Source organism: Danio aesculapii, chromosome 9 (assembly GCF_903798145.1).
Source record: "Danio aesculapii chromosome 9, fDanAes4.1, whole genome shotgun sequence".
Lineage (NCBI taxonomy): Eukaryota > Metazoa > Chordata > Actinopteri > Cypriniformes > Danionidae > Danio > Danio aesculapii.
In genome coordinates, this window is record NC_079443.1 from 25,122,427 (window position 1) to 25,144,624 (window position 22,198).

The following is a 22,198-nucleotide window of genomic DNA, read 5'->3' on the forward strand; positions in this document are numbered from 1 at the left end:
GGAAACTTCACATTACTTTCAACTGTATGTTATAATTAAAGAAACATCAAAAACATTAGGCATAGATAGCATAGATAACCTACATAGCATTTAGATTAGAAAACCCAAAAGACCCAGTAACCAATTGTATGGTACATTACACATTTTATTTCTTTTTCTACAAGGAACAGCTGTGCTAGCCTTTGTAATAACCACAGTAATTATTTGGTTTTATTACATTACATCATCCATAAGTAATTAACAACATGAACTATATATATATTGTAAACACAGACTTTTAAAAATGATTTCTTATTTTCTCATCAGAAGAGGTCATTCTATTAAGTCTCACGAACAGAATGGTAAAACTAAATATTTACATATAATTTAAAATGTGTGATCATAGAACATTATATTCAGTTCAGAAACAAACAAATACACATTTACACCGTACAGAACAAATAGTAAAATTGCAGTGAAGTATTTTCGCTAATACACAGTATGACTGGCTGATACAAGTGACGTGCACCAGTGCAACTGCCATATTCAGCCACAAGGTGGCAGGGCTTTATTCATCGATGAGATCTCGACAAGCAATGGCGCGCTCATGTTATTACAGCTTTTACGAAACACTACAAAATACCACAACATATAACAAATAAACATCAGATTTATTCAGTTTTAAGGTCATTCATCATGAATGCACATTTCAAACATGGCCTCTTGCTAATAAAACAAGCTTGTTTTATAGAACAACAAAACTTAAAGGGGCAGTTCATCCAAAAATCTATACTTAGCAACTATATACTCACCCTCATTGTTACAAACTTATATGCTTCTAATTTTCTGATGAACACAAAATACGATGTTTTGTAGAATGTTGGTAACTTTCAAGTCAAAGGGGTCCAACAATGATTTGGTTATCAACATTCTTTTGTGCTCAGCAGGAGAAAAGAAACACATACAAAGTGTCCTATACAGGTCAGATATAAAACTCTTGCTCATCCTCCACACTGCCTTCGTGACTACACTCATCCATTGATGTAAAGCCATTGGTTTTGTGCTGTCCTCTGTCCTGCTGTGAGACACACACATTCTTTGGCTTTGGTTTGTTTAATACACAAGGTGTAAATGTTGTAGAAATGCTTTGTGTTCTATGAGGAGCAGGAGTCTGTCTCATGGAGCAGGAGTTATTATACATTAGGTCAGCAAAGTCAGGACCTCCATCTGTAGGAGGAGCAGATTTGAGCCGTGGCGCTGGGGCCTTTAAATGAGGCCTCAGCTGTGGATGGGTATAACCTGAAACCACTGAAAGGTCCACAGAGCTGCCGCTGATGGTTTGTCCTGTGTCCACATCTGTCTCTTCAGCTCCTACCAGTGTATCGACATTGACACGGAAGAGTGGAGCCGCCATGGATGAGAAGCAGCGAGGACGAAAGCCTGACGGGGAGGCACAGGAGGAGCGGGACTCGTCTGTGTGCAGAGAAAAGAGGGACTGTGTGCGGTGACTTGCCCATCCGGCCCGTAACAGCTCCACATCCTTCTGGAGACGCTCCATGTGGACATCCTGCTCACACAGCGCCTGTGGAGACATCCTGGAGGAATGAGATCCCGGAGAGGGAAGTGTCTGAGAGCGCAAGCGTGAGGAGTTTCGGTGGTATCTGCGATTACGGTAGGAAGCGGGTCCGCGGCCATATGGTGGAGGAGGTGGAGGAGGCTCAGGTGGAGGAGGGCAGGTCATAGAAGGATCATCAGATGGAAGATGATAGAACTTTGCAATAGTGTGCTTGCGGTAACACCGTGAACCTTGAACCTGATAAAGTCAAAATCAAAAGATTCAGTTATTTAAGATACCATTTATGCAATTTATAGTGTGCTTTTTTAAATTAAAGAGCACATTTTATTAAGTATTTTAAAAATATGTCATTTTCTGTTATTCTGAAAAATCCTCTTCTATTTTATAAAGCTTTATATAATGCAATTTATTTAAAGCTAGCAAAACAAATGTATAGTTTCCACTTTAAATGAACTGGTTTAGGCTTGAAGTTTATAACAAAAAATGTGTTTAATAGTGAATGACACATTCATTTATGTTTGTCTTTATGGCTACTGGTAAATATACCTTAACCCCTTAACGGTCATCGTCACTCAAGCAGGACGTTGTACAGTTTATTTTTTTAGTCTAAACCTTAACTTATCCTAAATTTTGTGCAATATGCACATATTACCTATAATATTCTAATGTGAACTCCAAATGTGGGGGAGCAACAATAAAAAAAATAAATAAAATAAATAAAAGACAGGGCCTTTTGTACCAGTAAATATATAAACCCACATGAACTACATGAGTTAACAAATGATCTATTATGATATACTGGGTAGCCACTTGACAATCTATTAAGTAAAACCAACTGCTTAATTGTTCACATGGCAAAATGATACATGAACACAAACTCTGGAGGATGTTAGAAACCTGCTGAAAAACAGCATTCATGCTGAGTCAGGCTCGATTAACCTTTAATCCTTTCCTGTTTAAAAATAGAAATAAATAAATAAATAGTTTCACAATAAATAGAAATAAAAACAGAAAAAATCCACGTTCCTGCAACTGCCAAACAAAACACAATGTGGGAATGTGGCTTTGATAAGGTAATTGTATACCTGTGTGTTTTTTGTGTGAACCAGAGAGAGAGAGAGAGATTCAGAAAACTTAAAGGCATTGGTGTGTTCATGAGTAACAAAGTTCCACTGTTTTCCACTTCACACCTCACTGCACATTTCCACCATCACTCTACCTCTCCCTACATTTCCCCCCTTTTTTGGTTTTCCATCCATCTTTGAACCTTTCTATACTTCTTTTTTCCTGTTTCACTTATACATTTTCCACATTCATATGTTGATCTCGTTTTGCTTGCCATTGTGTTGTTTATGTACTATATCTTCCTCTATGTATAGTATATATTTTCATTTTCAGTTTAGTGTTCCTCTTTTGGAACCCATTGCATGGGTTTAAAATGAACCCTAGTTAAGCACTAAATGTGAGTAAAAACCATGTTGCAAAAATTAAAACATGGAAATGCAACAAAATGCATTATGTAAAAGTGAGTGTATTATGACAGTGTTTTATATACAACCCCAAATCAGAAAAAGTTGGGACTATATTAAAAAAGCAATTACAAAAAGAAAGTAGTGATTTCTAAATTAATTTCGACTTGTATTTATTGCAGACAATACAACAAACATTATTTAATGTGTTCCTCGTAATTTTTATTGATTAAAAGTATAATAAACACAAATTGCAATTTTGGTTCTTGCAACAAATTAAAAAAAAAGTTGGAACAGTAAAGCAACAGTAATGTTGCCATTCCATTTAACAACACTTAAAAGACATTTAGGGACTGAAGACACCAAGTGATAGTGTTTCAGGTGTAATTTTGTCCCATTCTTCCAGCAAACAGTAAGGGGTTTTCAAAATCCGCCACACATTCTCAGTTTGGAGGCAGGTCAGGACTGCAGACAGGCCAGTCAAGAACCTGAATCCTCTTCCTCCACAGCCAGGACTTTGTAATTTGTGCACAATGCGGTTTTGTCTCGTTGAAACATGCATGGGCATCCCTGGAAAAGATGTCTTCTTGAAGGTAGCATATTGTGCTCCAAAATCTCTATGTACTTTTCAGCATTAATTGTGCCATCACAAAAGTGCAAGTTACCTTCGATCCTTTTCTTCTTTCGTCCGGAGCACACAGCATCCATTTCTCCCAAAAATACCTGATATACTGATTTATCTGACCACAGTACATGTTTCCACTGTGTGATGGTCCATCCCAGATGCCTCAGAGCCCAGAGAAGCCAACAGTGCTTCTGGACACTGTTAGCATAGGGCTTCTTTTTGGGACTGAACAGTTTTTACTGCCATTTGTGGAAGTAACATATTGTGGTACTTGACAAAGGTTTGCAAAAGTAGTCCTGAGCCCATGTGGTCATATCGCTATTAGATGAATGTCGATTCTTGATGCAGTGCTGCCTGAGTAATTGGACATCATTGTTGTTCAGCTTAAGCTTGCACCCTTTTCCTTTACACACTCAAATTCTTCCAGATTCCTTGAATCTTTTATTTATGTTATGCACTGGTGCATATCAGGTGAATTATCCAAATGTCTTCCTATCTTTCTTTGAGGAGCATTGTTTTTAAACATATCAAGAATTTTCTCACATATTTGTTGGCAAACTGGTAATCCTCTGCCCATCTTTGCTCCTAAAGGACAAGACCTTTCTTGGATGCTGCTTTCATACCAAATCATAATTACAATTACCTGTTGGTATCACCTGTTTCAAATCACATTATTATTTAACCAATTTACCTCATTACAGCCCTAAATTGCTTCTGCCCCATCCTTTTTCGGAATGTGTTGCAGGTCTGAATGACAGGAAAGGATGTATATTTACAAATCAAATGAAGTTTGATGAAATGATGAAATATTTTGTTCATATTGTCTGCAGTGAAATACGAGTCAAAGTAAATTTAGAAAACACTACTTTTTTTTTGTGTTTTCCATACTGTCCTAATTTTTTTCTGATTTGGGGTTGTACAGTTGAATTCAAAAATAAAAAAAATATTATTTTTGACCTGTGAAATTTTAATTCTTTTAAAAATATTTCCCAAGTGTTACTTAATGAAAGGATATTTTCAACACATTTTTAAACATAAAAGTTTCACCTAATTTCTAATAACTAATTTATTTGTCTCTGTCATGCTGACAATTTATCATATTTGACTAGTTATTTAAAAAAATACTAGCATTCAGTTTTAAGTGCAATTTAAAGACTTGACTAGGTTATGTTAGCTATAGGCAATTTAGGTTAATTAGGTAAGTTATTGACTAACAGTGGTTTGTTTTGTAGGAACTTAAAAAAAATAGTACTAAATAATATTGTCTTTAAAATTAATTTTTTTTTTAACAAAAACTGCTTTCATTCCAGCTAAAATAAAAGATATAATACATTTTCCAATTACATTTTTACTGTGTAAATGTCATTTGTCTGTTAAACATCTTTTGGTCAATATTTAAAAGAAATAACAATTTCACAGAAGGGCTAATTTTGACAATTTAAATATTTAGGTTAAATATAAACATTCTGTTTAAATATATTTGAATATACCTGTCATGTATGTATTCTAGAAATACTTTACATTCTGGGTCAAAGAGATGTTGGTGTCCCCATCAAATTAAATTTACAACTGTGATTCTATAGACATAGAAACAAACAAATTGATGTCTACTTCATTGTTTTCAAAAATATAGTCAAAAGGATGTTGAATTCAGAACAATTTTTTATGTAATAATGAAAAAACCCAGGCGACACAGTGGCGCAGTAGGTAGTGATGTCACCTCACAGCAAGAAGGTTGCTGGTTCGAGCCTCAGCTGGGTCAGTTGGCGTTTCTGTGTGGAGTTTGCATGTTCTCCCTGCGTTCGCGTGGGTTTCCTCCGGGTGCTCCGGTTTCCCCCACAGTCCAAAGACATGCTGTACAGGTGAATTGGGTAGGCTAAATTGTCCGTAGAGTGTGAGTGAGTATGTATGGATGTTTCCCAGAGATGGGTTGCGGCTGGAAGGGCATCCGCGTTGTAAAACATATGCTGGATAAACTGGTGGTTCATTCCGCTGTGGTGACCCCAGATTAATAAAGGGACTACGCCGAAAAGAAAATAAATGAAAAAAACCCTTATTATGTCCTGTACTTATTAAAAATAGTACAAAATTGAATAAATTCTCGATGTCTGAAAAAGAGTATAAATATTTGAGTCTACATTTAGTCTAAATGTTTATTTATTTAGCATATAGGTGCTACACTAAGATACTTATTTATACAGTTGAAGTCAGAATTATTAGCCCCCTTTGAATTATTTTTTAAATATTTCCCAAATGATGTTTATCAGAGCAAGGAGATTTTCACAGTATGTCTGATATTTTGTCTTCTGCAGAAAGTCTTATTTGTTTTATTTCGGCTAGAATAAAAGCAGTTTTAAATTTTTTATGAACCATTTTAAGGTCATAATTATTTGCCCCTTTAAGCTATATTTTTTCGACTGTTTACAGAAAAAAACATCATTATACAGTAACTTGCCTAATTACCCTAACCTGCCTAGTTAAAAATGAGTTATTAAAACTATTATGTTTAGAAATGTGTTGAAAAAAAATCTCTCTGTTAAACAGAAATTGGAAAAAATAATAAACAGGGGGGCTAATAATTCAGGGGGGTTAATAATTCTGACTTCAACAGTAGTTCTTTAATATGTCATCAAATTCTTTTTAATTATTAAAAAGGTTGTTTTATATAATGTATGTGAAGTTCTGTTGAGATTTCAGTGAACTGGGAGAGTTTATCTTTAGATCAGTATAAACTCTTCGGCTTGAGCTTTTCATTTGAAAGATAATGTGCATTATGTGTGAAATCCTCCCTGTGCCATTTGGCAGCAGCAGGGGTTGATTAGTAATGAGGCTGTAGTTGTGACAGAGTGCCAAACCTGCTTTGATCGCAGCTAATCCAGGTCAGGAAGAATTGACCTGTACTGTATGTGCCTGTGTGTTAGTTCAGTTGCCTGGTTTGAGTAATTGTATGCTAAATTCTTCTCATATTTTTATTTTATATTTTGCATATTCAAGCACTAATGCTCAGTTCGATTTCTTGTTCTGAATCTGAGTTCAATTTCCAAGTTATTGTGGTAAAGTTATGTCTTCATCAGTTATTCAGTGCTGCTAGTTCAACTAGCTAGCTAGTTCAAATACTAGTAACAGTTGTTTACTGTATTAACTAGGAAACAAAACTAAGTAACTAGGAAACAAAGTGGTAAAAGGAACATCATCTTGCTTCACTTTTAGTTTGTCTAGTTTCTAACAAATAAATGCCACTGAAAAAGATGCAAAGCATGTGAACAGCCCACTGAACGTATTGCATACTGATTCAAAGTGTGGCTATTATGTCATTATCATCCGAATAAAGGGATTTTGATTTTGAACATGATTTTACGAAGATTGTCAGTGAACTCAACTTAAGTTATGAAGTGAATTTAGAGTAAAAACAAGTTATTAAATGAGCCATTTATTGCATTGATTCAATAAGGTAAAAGTTCTCTGATATCTACATAGTAAAAAAAAAAGAAATTTGCTGTTTGTTCAAACTACTTATTTTACATGGATTTTTAATTTGAACTTAACTGTTTTATGTTTAATCCACTTCAATTTTACTGCCTAATTATTCTTTGCAATTACTGCTTAAATGTTCTTTGCAGATCTTACTCCCCTCTCTCTACCCCAGTTTTTATGTGATCTCTACTGTCCTGTCAGCAAACAAAAATGTTTTGTGCTTTATTCACCTTATTTCTAAAAAAAAAAACCTAAAAACATTCATCTAATGTTTCCTAGAGATGGGTTGCAGCTGGAAGGGCATCCGCTGTGTAAAACATGTGCTGGATAAGTTGGCGGTTCATTCCGCTGTGGCGATCCCCGATTAATAAAGGGACTAAGCCGAAAAAAGAAAGAAATGAACATCTGTCTAGTTTTTTAATTAGTAAGAGTTCCTAAAGTGTTATATAAAATTTGTGGAGCGTAACATGTCATGAAACGTTTTGAACTCATGAATATATTCAACAGTATACAACACAGAAATCAATGAATACATTCTCTGTCTTACCTGTAGCAATATTTTATTCCCGTCATAATCACTGGTTTGCCAGCGGACGTCACTGATGGGTGTGCAGGGCCTTGGTAGCAGCGGCACAAGTTCACCCACGTCTCTTACTCGAATCTCCATCACAGCATTTTCAGTTGGAGCTGGACTCTGGCCGCGGGGCATCCGCTTGAATGACAGCTGTATTTCTGTCTCAGGGTTAGAGTAAACCACGCAGAAGCAGAAATCCTCTTTCTTCTGGGCCAGCTTCCGGCGTAGCAGCAGCCTATAGAGACGCACCTGCTCAGTGTAGGTCTCATAGTGGCAGTAGACCGTGAAACGTGCGATTTCTTTGCCGTAATGCACCTGGCGAAGTGCCCATAGCGGCGTGCCTTGTGCCAGTGTGACAAAGTCCTGACTGGCTGCTGAAAGAGGTAAAAGCCCTCGGCCATTCACCCGCTCTGTGTGGTGGTATCTCCATGGCGGGTGTCTCAGCTGACTGTGGAGACGCTCTAGACTTTCTTCACCTCCATATTCATCTTGAAGAAACAGGATGATGGCCAAGGCTGGCTGAAGTGTTGGCAGTTCATTGACATGCTGTAGGCGGATTTTGTGCTTTCGAGAGAAACCTCCTGCCCGCTCTGATACCCTGAAAAGGGTGAGGTCAGGGTGAAGCCAGGACAGAACCTGATCCGCAGCTTGCTGGAGTGTTTTGGCCTGTCCTGGGTCAGTGATGATGTGGATAGAAACTAGGAAAGGGTCTTGCTGGTCCCCCATGGACAAATCACCTAAAAGAAAGACATAAGAGAAGTTTAAGAAAGGGCTGGGGTTGAACTAAACAAAAAATGTAATCTCAGCCTATGTCAATAGAGAACTGTGTTTTTACTGGAAAATAAATATTATGAGGTAGCAGCACGGTGGCGCAGTGGGTAGAATAATAGCCTCACAGCTAAGAAGGTCACTGGATTGTCCATAGTGTATGTATGCGAATGAGTGTGTATAGATGTTTCCCAGTGATGGGTTGCAGCTGGAAGGGCATCCTCTGCGTAGAACATGTGCTGAATAAGTTGGTGGCTCATTCTGCCGTGGCCACCCAAGATTAATAAAGGGACTAAGCCAAAAATAAAATGAAAGAATGAATGTATTATGAGGTAAAAAAATGATTTCTTACTTAAGGTTCTACATACTATTCAATTGTAGTATGAAATGTAACAGTAATTTAACCTCCCCTCAATATGTTCACTTCCTTTAGGTATTGAAGATGTGGACACACTTTGTTCTTGACTTAATACATTTAATATTATGTCTTATCTGTATTTAATACAGTAGCTGTGTTTATTTATTCATTCATTTTCTACCGCTTTTCTAGAACCGGATTGCGGGGGCAGCAGTCTTAGGAGAGAACCTCAGACTTTGCTCTCCCCAGAAACTTCCTCCAGCTCCTCTCGGGGGATCCTGAGGCATTCCCAGGCCAGCCGAGAGACATAGTCTCTCCAGCGTGTCCTTTGTCTTCCTCTAGGCCTCCTCCGGTGGGACATGCCTGGAACACCTTCCTAGGTAGACATCCAGGAGGCATCCAAAACAGATGTTTGAGCCACCTCGGCTGACTTCTTTCAATGTGGAGGAGCAGTAGCTCCTCCCGGGTGACAGAGCTCATCACCCTATCCATAAGGGTGCGCTCTGCCACCCTGTGAAGGAAACTCATTTCGTCCACTTGGATCCCGAGATCTTGTCCTTTCGGTCATGACCCAAAACTCATGACCATAGGTGAAAGTAGGAATGTAGATTGACCGGTAAATCGAAAGCTTTGCCTTTGGGCTCAGCCACTTCTTTACCACAACGGACCAGTACATCGACCACATTAGTGCTGCTGCTGCACCAATCCGCCTGTCAATGTAATGACTTTCCTCCAACCTTGAGATGGCAAACCACATTTTTCCGGTGGAATACCATAGCCTCGGACTTGGAGGTGCTGATACTCATCCCAGCCGCGTCACACTCGGCAGCAAACCGCCCCAGTGCATGCTGAAGGTCCATGTTCGATGAAGCCAAAAGAACAGTTTCTGTGTGTGGTAGCTGTATGTTGTTAAAGTATTGTTCTAACTTCAGAAGATAATATAAACCTAACTTGCTTTTGACTTTTATAGAGGAAGAAACTAAATGAAAAAAGTATGGGTTTACAAGACTAAATGAAATCTTTTCATCCATGTCCTCCTTATCTGTAATCAGGCTGTATAGAGAACAGCACAGCCTCATTAGTTGCATTAGTGGATGGTTAGTAACCCAGGAGAAATGCTTTGGCTCCCTGTAGGACTTCTGAATAAGGTTTGCCCTTCCACTGAACCTTTGACCAGATCGAGCCTCGAGTGCACACACACAAACACACACACACATACACACACAAACAGAGGACAAAAGAAAGACCCCATTACTAAAGTTATAAAGACGTAAGACATTTTGTAATTTCAGAATGTGATGCAACCTCAATGCCTATGAGCAGGGATTAAAGAAAGGCTCCTAGAAAAATGACAGAAATTATCATATATAATGTGAAACAACAATATCTAAATTAATGCATAACAAGCTCTTTAAACCCTCTTAGATATACATTTGTCTGCCTGGTTATTAAACACAGCAGACATCTTTGTGTTGTTAATATGAGAGCACAATTATTGTCCAGTCACTCAGAATCCCCCTAAAATAATCTCTGAATTGCAAGAAAGTAGTAGGACATGGACAGCTGCCTCTTTCTTCTCCTCTACTCTCCCCCCACCCCCAAACACTCCTGACTCATGGGACTCGTCCCACTTTGTTTGTTGTTTAAGGTTGAGGGCACCAGAGGCCGAGGGAACGCTATGCTCTTACACACTTACACACAAAACACACTCACGCAAGTAAACACACTTCTCTAGTTGCACTGCACTTTTGCAGGGATAACTGACAAACATCTGACTTTAATGAAGGATCCTTTCAATTGATCAATGTAGAAAAACAAAGCAGCACTAGACTAAGGTCCTTCTTTAGGTTTCAAAACACACAAAATATTCTCTATTGTATGACCTCTATGTGGAATACACACATGCAGACAGACCTAATGCGATCCAGTTATGTATCTGTCAATTACCTAAAGGCTTCAGATGGAAGGAATTAAGTGTGATTGTTATGGCACGTCGCCCGGCAGACACATGGTTCCTTCTCAGGAAATCATATCATTTGATTTGCTAATGCTATAAAGAGCAAAAATCACAGAAATGTGATTTGATAGACTGGTGGAAACGCTAAAATACAACAAAAGTCCATTTTATTATAGTCATTTTAAATATTGTTACATTCATTCATTCATTTTCTTTTCGGCTTAGTTCCTCTATTAATCCGGGGTTGCCACAGCAGAATGAACCGCCAACTTATCCAGCATTTGTTTTATGCAGCGGATGCCCTTCCAGCTGCAACCCATCACTGGGAAACACATACACACTTATTCACACACACATACACTACGGACAATTTAGCCTACCCAATATTGTTACATTAATAAATAAATGATTCTTTGTTTTTTAGCCATATGTTGAACATAATCAGCTGAAGAATAAAATTACTAAGCTTGGGAAAAGTAAAAACAAGCTGGGAGATTCAGACTTTAAGGCCCAATCCTAATTCTATTTTTGTACCCTTACCCCTTCCCTTTCACCTTGGCCCTTCAAACAGAGTGTGAAGGGGAAGGGCTTCAAAATTTACCCCCAAGAAATGAGACAGCACTACAGCACTTGCACACGTCATCAGATGTCATCTCGATCTCTTGCTTCATATGAGATCAGACGATGGCGACTGCTGAAGTTATTCCAGTTGTGCTATTTTATGGTATTTATCTTCAGGAAATCACTAAAGGCAACGATATAATGTTATCATAATGATATAATGTGGCGATAAGCTCGTAACTGTACTGTGCTATTTCACCCTGGTCATATTCATTAATGTAAACACAAGAAAACAACATTAACATTATAACAGACACTGTAAAAAGGTCATTCTCAGCCACTAGACTATTCTGACAGGGTATTCGAGTGTCATTGAGTTTTATTTTAGCGTTTTTTTAAAAAGCATGAAAGTAAAACACGAACGCGGTAATGAATGTATTAAAACATATGTTTGTTTGTTGTAAAAATTCGTAATAATGACAAAAAAATACTAATTTGTGCATCTCCTGACTTCCGGGTACAGCTATACTGCCGTTGTGGCTGGTGTGTTCAGGTAAATTTTCTTACCCCTTAGTTTCGAGTGTGGTCCTGGTTTGAAGGGCTTCTACCTCTTCCCCTTAGCCCTACACCTTCAAGATAAATAGAATTGGAACACTCCTACCCCTTCACGTGATTGCACAAAACAAGGGGTAGGGCTAAGGGGTAAAATTGGGACTGGGCCTAAAGGCCACCCATGCTGAAAATCAACTTTTGTAAGCTGTTTGGACAGAACTGTATGTAGGTATAGTGTGTCCACAGTCATATTGGATTGATATAAACACAATAAGTCTCTTTTTTTACATTTCTGACATTAAAAATAGTTTCTGACGTTAAAAATAGGATCCAAACCCCTCCCGTTTTTAGGCCCACCGCAACCTGATGTAGAAGTGCGGTTTTTCCCGCCCACCGAATGATTGACAGCCGCGTATTAACATGTCTCCATAGTAATGCATATAATCATATCCACAGGACAGGATGTGCGCAAAGCAACCAGGATTAAAAGATCTGTTCAGCTCTCTGTGATCAGCTGCATCTCAATAAAAGATCTGTTCAGCTCTCTGTGATCAGCTGCACCTCAAGAATGAGTTTTACAAGTTTAAAATGTTTTTTAAAACAGTGCATGTTTGTAATAAAGACAGTAAAATCACTGCAATTTATCACCAGAGCCACATAGTGTCAGTATAATTATAAAAGAAGATGCTTCAATCCTGGTTTGGGGAAGTTAAATCTGGTTTATTTTGTATTCATACAGCAGTGGATATTAATGTGTATCCTGTCACATTTTGCTGTGCAAAAACCGTACAAAGCTAAACGTGCACACGTGTGTGTGTGCGCGAGCACGTCCATGTTTGCGAACTTTATAACAACATTGTGTGTGACTCATCATTGCAGAAAGGCTTGAATTAATTCCACAACAAATATACCAAATAACCATAATTCTTACAGTGGTATGAGAGATCTGCTTAATTATTGTCTGTCACTATGCGTGAGATGCAGCAGGAAAAGGCTACACCCATCAGAGCAATAGTGAGCGTTCTCTATGGCTCTGACACGCACGTGGGAATGGTGGGTGGGAATTTTTCAAATTTTCAATGTACAAAAAGGTATAATAAATAATTTGATGAGTGTTTTGAGCTGCTACTTTACAGACACACTCTGAAGATGCAAAAGGCTTATCTTAAATCTTGAAAAGGGGGTACAATAGGTGCTCGTTAAGCATAAAAAACCCTAAACTTTCATTAAATAATCACATTGCAACACTCTGCAATGTGATTATTTAAAATTATATGTAGTGAATTTAATCAGTAAAATATTTAACAGATCTGTCCAGTCTTCTCCCTGAGCGATGGTGTGACTTACTATGATAATTCTGCTAACATGAACATGTTTTTAAATCTTAAACTTAGCAGAACGCAAGCACAATCCTCTTAAAATGGTGCCAAATTTTTACCTAGAACATAGCTTGACATCACCTTCATGTTGCAATGGTGGTAAAAGAAAGTATAACTAGACAGGGAATTATTGTCTCGCTAAGGACATTCTGCAGTTTCAGAAGTGAAAACCATCGCAGTACTAGGTTATGAAATCACTAACCTTCTTCCTAATAATGAACTTTGAGAAGAGGAAACTTTAGTATGAACTAAATCACATACTGATTATCCAATTAAAAAATAAACCAGACTATTTATGGGTGAATCAAACTTTCTGAAACTACCAAACTTTTTTTTATGGCCAGAAGATATGCAAGCTATCTTTCTTGGATGGATGAAGCAAACCAGCATCTTACTAGTAGTTTTAATGTATAAAGGTTGTTATCAAGGTTAAGATGTTTTGAAAGGGTCTGTTATACTGATGCGCAAACACAATGTGTATCTGCGTACTCAACAAACTGATCGCACATTGTATATCTGCACAGATGCATTTAAGGTAACTTTGCACTTATATTGCACTCACTCAGTCCCCAATCTGACAGTCAACAAATACTCCAAAGACAGGTAGCTTATATGTTGAAAAGTTAAACCACAAAATAGGCGATCATAGGGATCCTCAAAATGACCAATATTTTAAATGATTTATAATAATTTTTCATATTTGTAAATGTATTTTGGACACGTCTTAAGAGCCATTTTGAATGGTTAAACATTTGTTACCCAAAAACAGTCTGTGCCACCCCAAGTCAAATATCATCACAAAGATTTTTACAAACAAATAAAAAGGATTATAGTTAGCACAGCACCATATTGTTGGGTATATCTGAAATAGGAGGTTTCTGTACACAGCTCTGCATTCAGCAAGCTTCACAAAACCTTGATCACATTAAACCATCTGTAATCTTAGTTGAGACTGTAATGGAATGTAATCTGTTTGGTTGCGCGAGACTTAAGCAACACCATTAAATAAGACACCATGTTTAGCTCCAGCTTAACCATCCTTAATATACTCCTCAATCTGGTATCAGTCTTAGACTGTAAAAAGTGATTACTCTTTAAGTGTTTATTTCCCTCTGATCTAACCTTCCATGTAGTTTTGTGTGTGAAACAAAGCGTTAAGGCTGATTTTGTGATGCTAAATTATATTTTCAGTTCTATTAAAATCGTTAATTAAGCACATTATTCAACAGAAAAGTGCCCAGAGCAAAGACAACGCTGAGATTTCTAAGAATGTACACTCAACTCTGGATTCTGTTTATACAGACCACTAAAGTTGTTAGTGATGTGTCAAAACAAAGATATAGAGATGAAAGTGTTGTGCACATGGATACTGAGGAAATCAGATGAGCTGCAGAAATGGCCAAATGCTGACATGACTGATGATGCAGCAGTAAGGCAGTTATTCATGGCAGCATTTCAAGAAAGCCTACTGTCATACTGTTGAAAAAGAGATAGAATGCAGAAACAATAAGAGGAAATGTAGTGGAAAAACAGACCTATTTTCCATGCAGAGCTGTTCAGATAAAGAAAACGCATACAGTAATATACTAAAAAGTCCAGTTACTGGCAATGACACTTTGTAAAGCCTATGCACTTGTGCACAAATTGTCTCATTGTTTTTCCCACATAGCAAAATATCTCTGGCCCAGCTTTGGCCCACACAATCAGCTTTTGCCTGGCCCACATGCCGTAATGAATTACGGTACATGACTGGACCAAGTCTGGCTTCCAGACAAGGGCTAAACACGGACCATATCAAGTCTCAGCTAAGTTAATAACCCATAACTGAGCGTGAACTAGGCCAGATTGGTGTGTCACGACTGCAATGAAATTGATAAACCCATGAATCATTGTGCTTTAGGGGTGCTTTTTCTTGAAGCGACCTGATTGTTTTTTTTTTCCTTATTTGAAAATAATAAAAAATATATTTGAAATGTGGGTCAAGATAAGCCAAACTTACATGAGCCACATATAAATTAATAACATCTGGGCCAAATACTACATTATACATCTGGCCCAAGTATTGTGTGCCACCTTAAAGATGGTGCTACCTCTGCCAAATCAGGACCATGTTTGGCCCACATGCTGTATTGGCCCAATGCCTGCTGTGCCAGATTTATGCCAAATCTGGGCCAGAATTCTTTGCTACCTGGGTTGGTTATTCAGTACTCACGCATCGTTAATTTGTGCTCACAGATTTTGGGAGTTCCCCTGTGAAGTCTTGCATACTATTACGAACAGCAGGTGTTGAGGATGGCACATAAAATACTAGGAGACAGCACACACCCCTTAAATAAACTTTTTGAGTGGATGCCCCTTGGTCGACGTCTAAGGACAATAACGTTTTTTGTGCCTGTAGCAATTAGGTTACGTAAGAAATGTAGTTAATCGATGGATTATTATTAGTTTTTTTTTTTTTGTACCTGATGTTAAGTGTTGATGTGTCATTCTTGTTATATGTGAAGCACCACCATGTGGGAATGAATTGCCCCAAGGGGATTAATAAAGTTTTAAACTAAACTAATACCTACAGACTAAACCGCTGTCGCCACTGGCTTGCATGGTTCAGGATCTGTAGAGCTGCGCATCGTTGGATTTGCTCTTCAGTATTTGGACTCTCAGTAGTGATTATTAAACCACACTGAACTGAGCTAAACTGAACTGAACTTAAACACTACAAACTTAACTACACTGTTCCTATTTACTGTGACCTTTTATGTGAAGCTGCTTTGACACAATCTACATTGTATAAGCGCTATACAAATAAAGGTGAATTGAATTGAATTGAATTGAAATGTGCGATATGCATGCACATCACAAACTAGCTTTATCACAATTACCATGGAAATGACAATAGTATGAAATTTCAATATGCAGTAATATTCAATATACAGCATTCTCCCTACACTACATTGATCCACACCACAATATTGTTTAGACGCACACTGCCATGCTAACAAAAATAGTTCTGTTATTAATTGAGAATAATTAAATGAAAGATATGTAGGTCCAGACTTACTACCAGCTTGTGCCAGCATAAACTTTCTTTTGGTTTATAAAAGCACTACAGTCATTATTTACTGTAAGACACACTGTAAAATATCAATCATAAAAAATGACAGGGCTTAGCTATTCATGTGGGTGACGTTATTGGATATGCATCATATATGTTTCAGATACAAAATTTATGAGATGATAATTTAAAAAAGGTTTGTGGTCAATTAACTGTTATGTGTGTGTGTGTGATTATTCAGTGACGGTAAATGCATGTCTTCAACTTTCCTATTTTGCATCTGAAGAGCTGTAAAAAGAGGATTGTTGAAAATAGTACATGGTAGAGATGAGATTATTTTTAATTAAAAGACTTTATCTGAACATATAGACAACAAAGACACATTTGTTTTGGTTTGTGAGGTTCATTAGATGTTGTTGGTCATGAAAATGAGCAGTAGCGTCTGTGTTCTTTAATTTGCACATCAATAGATAACCCGCAAAACTTTACACTCTCATTTAGACTTTTATAGCATTGTGATAAAGTTTTTATATGTGAAAACTAAATGAATCATTGAATTCTTCTATGTCTTTTTATTTCTCAAATGGTCTCCTTCTGTTTTCTTCATTTGCTGTCCACATTGAACCACTTTTCTTGATCTTTCAGTAAATTCTGCATAGTCTATGTGTAGTATGGTGTCCTTGATGTGCTCTACGTTTTACTGTGTGTGGGTAGGTGAGTGTGTCTGAATGCGAGTGTGTTAGTGAAAGAGAGCTTCCTGCGCTGTCACTGGGAGGAGTGTTTCCTGCTGCCCAGATTAATGGGCTAATATTGGACATTAATCCCTCCGTAGGGAAACAGACTGGGCCCGACACAGCCACGGGGAAAGGTCAGCTACACACATACACACTAACACTCACACTCAAGCAGGCACTCGCACACAAACAAGCGGAGGTGTTGGAGCTCTCAAAGCACTTCAAGCAGTGATTTCCAGAACAAACTAATCTCACTGTCATGGCAACAACTGTCGAGAGTTTCACCTGATAGAAATCTTCCTCTTGTCATTTCTAGCATGCTTTTTTGAAATACAAAAAAAGAGAATAGACAAACCACATTGAGCACAAGGGAAAAGAAGGAGAAATTAAATGTATTTGCTTTCTCAGAGTTCAGAAGTGTTTGTTTAAGACACATCTCATTAGTAAAACAATCTGTGTTTAATAAAAGGGAATGTGCAAACAAACGGCATGTACTCACTGCTTGCTGACGACATAAGACTGTAGTCAGACCTGAGGAGAGAGTGAATGACAGAATGGAGAGAAAGAGAAACAGAGAGAGGCCTTTGTTAGAGACTGTTAGAGTGATTTAGGATCCCAAGGTTTCAAAGGAAGGTCCTACATCTGGATAAACAATTCTGGGTGTCATGGTATATAAAGTGTGTGTAGTATGCCTCTAGTGTATAGACGCATATATGTAGAATTTATGATCAAAGATTGTGTCTTTAGTAACTTCATTGTGGAAAGCTTGTATTCTCTTAGCTCAGTGGTTGCTGAGGAAGGCACAAAACTAAAGACTAAAGATTTTTTTGAAATATGCCATACCTATGTACAGCTACATAATGACCTAGTCACGTTTTCCACTGAACATGCTTTCTCCCCTTTTATCGCTCTCTGGTCATTTTTTTCCTTTCCTCTCTCCCTTTCTTTCCTGTTTCTTTGGCAACAAGAACAATGCAGTATATGAAGTTCCTTTTTAAGTACAACTAAATTGCATTTAGTTATATTTGTTTTTTGAAAGTTACAAATTAAACAGTCTAATGTTACAGTCTTTACTGATAATATTCAGCAATATATAATACCAATCAAAGCTCTGCGGGCAGTCAATAAAAAAAGAAGTTAATACTTTTATTAAGCATACACATTAAATTGATCTAAGGTTATACTATAGATAATATAATTCACAAAAAGACTTCAATGCTAATAATAACGATAATAATAATAATAATAATCATATTTTTGTAAAACCCATCATGTCATGTTTGAAAGCATCATGTCACACTGAAGGCTGGGGTAATGGCTTTGTCAATTCAGGACTAAATTACTTTTAAAATATATTAAAATTGACTTAAAAACCCTTTTACTGTATTGATGAAATAAATATATCCATAAATAAAAGAAGTGTTACTGTCTTCTGCTTATGAAAACTGATGAAAAGCTTTAATAAAATACATTATTTACTGCCATTCATGCAGTTTATAGTTACTGATGTTACATTAACTGAATGGGAACATAATGCACAGCTGTCATTTAGCAATCAATCAGACAGTCAAATAAACCAAATATTCAATATTCCAACACTCTTTGGAACCGTCTTTCCTATGCTTTTCTGAGTGCAAGACATCAATGTATTAACATAGCGAGTGCTTCAACTATTAATTATAGGATCAAACAAACACTTTTCACAATAGTTAACCCTAGATCAATCTAAGACCAAAGAAAATGGGCAGTTTTTTACGTTCTGTAGAGAAAACCTAATGTAAAGGCTACATATGTGTGAAAAGAGAACGGAAGTTCTACTTAGGTCTTTGAGACAAGATAGGCCTGTATGTACAGTGCATCTGGAAAGTATTCATAGCGCTTAACTTTTTCCACATTTCTTTATGTTACAGCCTTATTCCAAAATGGATTCAATTCATTTATTTCCTTGAAATTCTACACACAATACCTCATAATGAAAATGTGAAAAAAGATTTTTTGAAATTTTTGCAAATTTATTACAAATAAAAAAACCTTAAAAATCACATGTACATAAGTATTCACAGCTGGTCTGGGCTCTGGCTGGGCCACTCAAGGACATTCACAGAGTTGTTGTGAAGCCACTCCATTAATATTTTGGTGGTGTGCTTTGGGTGATTGTCCTGCTGGAAGATGAACCGTCGCCCCAGTCTGAGGTCAAGAGCACTCTGAAACCGGTTTTTATTCAGGATGTCTCTGTACATTGCTGCATTCATCTTTCCATCTATCCTGACTAGTCTTCCAGTTCCTACTGCTGAAAACATCCCCACAGCATGATGCTGCCACCACCATGCTTCACTATAGAGATGATATTATCCTGGTGATGAGTGGTGCCTGGTTTTCTCCAAACGTAACGCCTGGCATTCACTCCAAAGAGTTCAATTTTAGTTTCATCAGACCAGAGAATTTTGTTTCTTATGGTCTGAGAGTCCTTCAGATGCCTTTTGGCAAATTCCAGGCAGGGAGTGGCTTCCATCTGGCCACTCTACTGTACAGGCCTGATTGGTGGATTGCTGCACAGATGGTTGTCCTTCTGTAAGGTTCTCCTCTCTCCACAGAAGAACGCTGGAGCTCAGACAGATTGACCATCGCGTTATTGATCACCTCCCTAACTAAGGCCCTTCTCCCCCGATCACTCAGCTTAGATGACTGGCCAGCTTTAGGAAGAGTCCTGGTGGCTCCAAACATTTTCCACTTACGGATGATGGAGGCCACTGAGCTCATTGGAACTTTCAGAGCAGCAGAAATATTTCTGTAACCTTCCCCAGCCTTAAGTCTCGAGACAATCCTGTCTAGGAGGTCTACAGACAGTCCCTTTGTCTTCATGCTTGGTTTGTGCTTTGACATGCACTGTCAACCCTGGGACCTTATATAATCATGTCCAATCAACTGAATTTACCACAGGTGAACTCCAATTAAGCTGCTAAAATATCTCAAGAATGATCACTGGAAACAGAATGTACCTGAGCTCAATTTAGAGCTGCACGGCAAAGGCTTTGAATACTTATGTACATGTGATTTTTTATAAATTAATAATAAAAATTCATAAATAAATTTGCAACAATTTCAAAAATCTTTTTTCACATTGTCATTATGGACTATTGTGTGTAGAATTTTGAGGAAATAAATCAATTTAATCTGTTTTGGAATAAGGAAAAAAATTTGGAAAAAGTGAAGCGCTATCAGTACTATCTGAGTGTACTGTACATGATTATATAATAATATAACTGTATATAATTAATTTATATGTAAATGTATTAATTCTTAGAAGTGACCAACATTAATAGCAATTACTAATTGCCCCTCCCGAAGGTTTTCACTCAAGCTCGTATAACAGTAGGCAAACAGAACATTCCTACTGAAGAGGATATTTGGCACTAGCCTTATCTTAAAAAGGGTAAGTTTGAATATCCTCTTCCATAGGAATGTTCTCTTTGCCAATGTGTTATCTTGCTCTACATTTAAAACAAGTAATTTACCTCAGGATAAGTATGTTGAGGTTTCACATTGCATAATTCTAAACCCTAGGTTAGCATTCATATTTGAATATTTGTAGTGTTTTGTCTTTGACTGGAAGAAAATAGCAGGCGATTTTCATAAAGACTAAGCAATATTAAATATTAACCACTGCTGGCAAGGCTTTTTTTCCCCTAGATGGCCTGGTTCGACAAAAAAGGTAAAAGAGGTAAAATAAGTATACAGTGAATCTATAACTCATGCTTTTTTTCTCACAGTTTCAGATCCCTGGGTTAAAAGTATGTTAACCCAGCTTAATCCAACGTTCCCAGGGTTAAAAGCTGTGTTCAGAATGACAGTGAGGATACTTTTATTTCAGTGGCTAAGATAACAAATTTGGTTAAACTCAAAGGATGAGATGTCAGCATCTGAGCTTAAACCCCAGGTTGCTTTTATAAGTGGCTTTGGGCAAATGCATCAGCTAATTGAAGAATTAGTCATTAGAAAAGTACTTCTTCTCTAAAGCAGGCCTATAAAGGTTATAAACAAACACAAATCACATATTATGATAAAAAAGGGAGGATTCAAGCAGTGCCATTTTTGTCTAATAATAAATAAGCATATCTATACCTAAGGCACAGGACAGCTATTAAGATGTGACATACCTATAAACAAACCAGGATGCATCTTTTCATGGTTCAAAGCTGAAAGCACAGAATGATGGCACAGATCACACGTGGCTTTGAAATAACAGAGAGTAGGCAGAGAACTGATGTCAGATCTATGTGTATATTGGCTACTTCAGTCACTGTCTTCTGCTAAGAAGCCTAAGTAGCATGCACTAAATATCTCAACTCATTGGCTCTCCAGCTACTTTTCAGTATTAAATCCCTGCGCCAGATGTCTTGGGTGTTAATGGCAAGCAACAGATGGTTAAATAATGAGCCATATCAGGTAGAAAGGAATCTTAAAATGTACGAAAACTTAAAACGAGCGTAGTGTGCAATGTTTGTATCCATGATTTCTCAAAAGACTTGCTTTAAAGGAGTCAGATTCTTCAGCACGTTTATTTGTAGCATATTAAACGGTGTATTATGACTATATTCGTTGCACTACACATTAATTTCATCTTATTACAAATAAAACATCTTTATATACAATCGCTTACCCTCCGGTCTCCGCTCCCGAATCAGCGCACTCATCTTCCACTGAGTTCTCCATCTGTGCTGACAGTGACAGAAACTTCACATGCCTTTCCTTTTCACGCAGCGCTTGGACGCACACGTTCGCTGTAGGGTACTAAATGAAAACGAGTAACTTTATTAAGCTGAGATGGATAACCGAGTTCGGTGAGGGTGACGGGAACAGCTAAAAGTGACAAGAAGACACGGGAGAGTCTGTCTGATCCGGTTCAGTCGTGAAGCTTTTGTGCGTCACCGCCGCTCGTTGAGTTCAATAGCGGTGCGTTTACCGCTCCCAGGTGGCACAACGATGTTAAAGCGAGTATTCACGCACTTTTACATCATGAGACCAGCATTACGCGCACGCAGTCTGTGCAACGCGGACATTAAGATGGGTAAAAAGGGGGAAATATTTGTTTACTATTGAAAATATAGGCCAATAGGTTTAAATACCAAATGTGCCATAA

At 37.6% G+C, this 22,198-nt stretch overlaps 1 protein-coding gene across 6 annotated transcripts; it reads right to left on the bottom strand.

Annotated features, from left to right (window-relative positions):
* LOC130235170 (protein FAM124A) lies at nucleotides 1-21,981 on the bottom strand. 6 transcript variants are annotated; one of them, XM_056465624.1, is made up of 6 exons: nucleotides 21,719-21,981; nucleotides 21,216-21,254; nucleotides 17,558-17,589; nucleotides 17,344-17,378; nucleotides 7,671-8,434; nucleotides 1-1,792 (listed from the first exon to the last, which is right to left on the bottom strand). In XM_056465624.1, exons 4-6 carry the CDS (start codon nucleotides 17,375-17,377, stop codon nucleotides 962-964), a joined length of 1,629 nt encoding a protein of 542 aa, XP_056321599.1. In that variant the 5' UTR covers nucleotide 17,378; nucleotides 17,558-17,589; nucleotides 21,216-21,254; nucleotides 21,719-21,981; the 3' UTR covers nucleotides 1-961. The 6 variants fall into 6 exon arrangements, with proteins under 6 accessions (XP_056321599.1, XP_056321602.1, XP_056321603.1 ...); XM_056465627.1 differs by having other exon boundaries at nucleotides 21,216-21,290; XM_056465628.1 differs by lacking the exon at nucleotides 17,344-17,378.
* Between the last annotated feature and the right edge of the window lie 217 nt (nucleotides 21,982-22,198).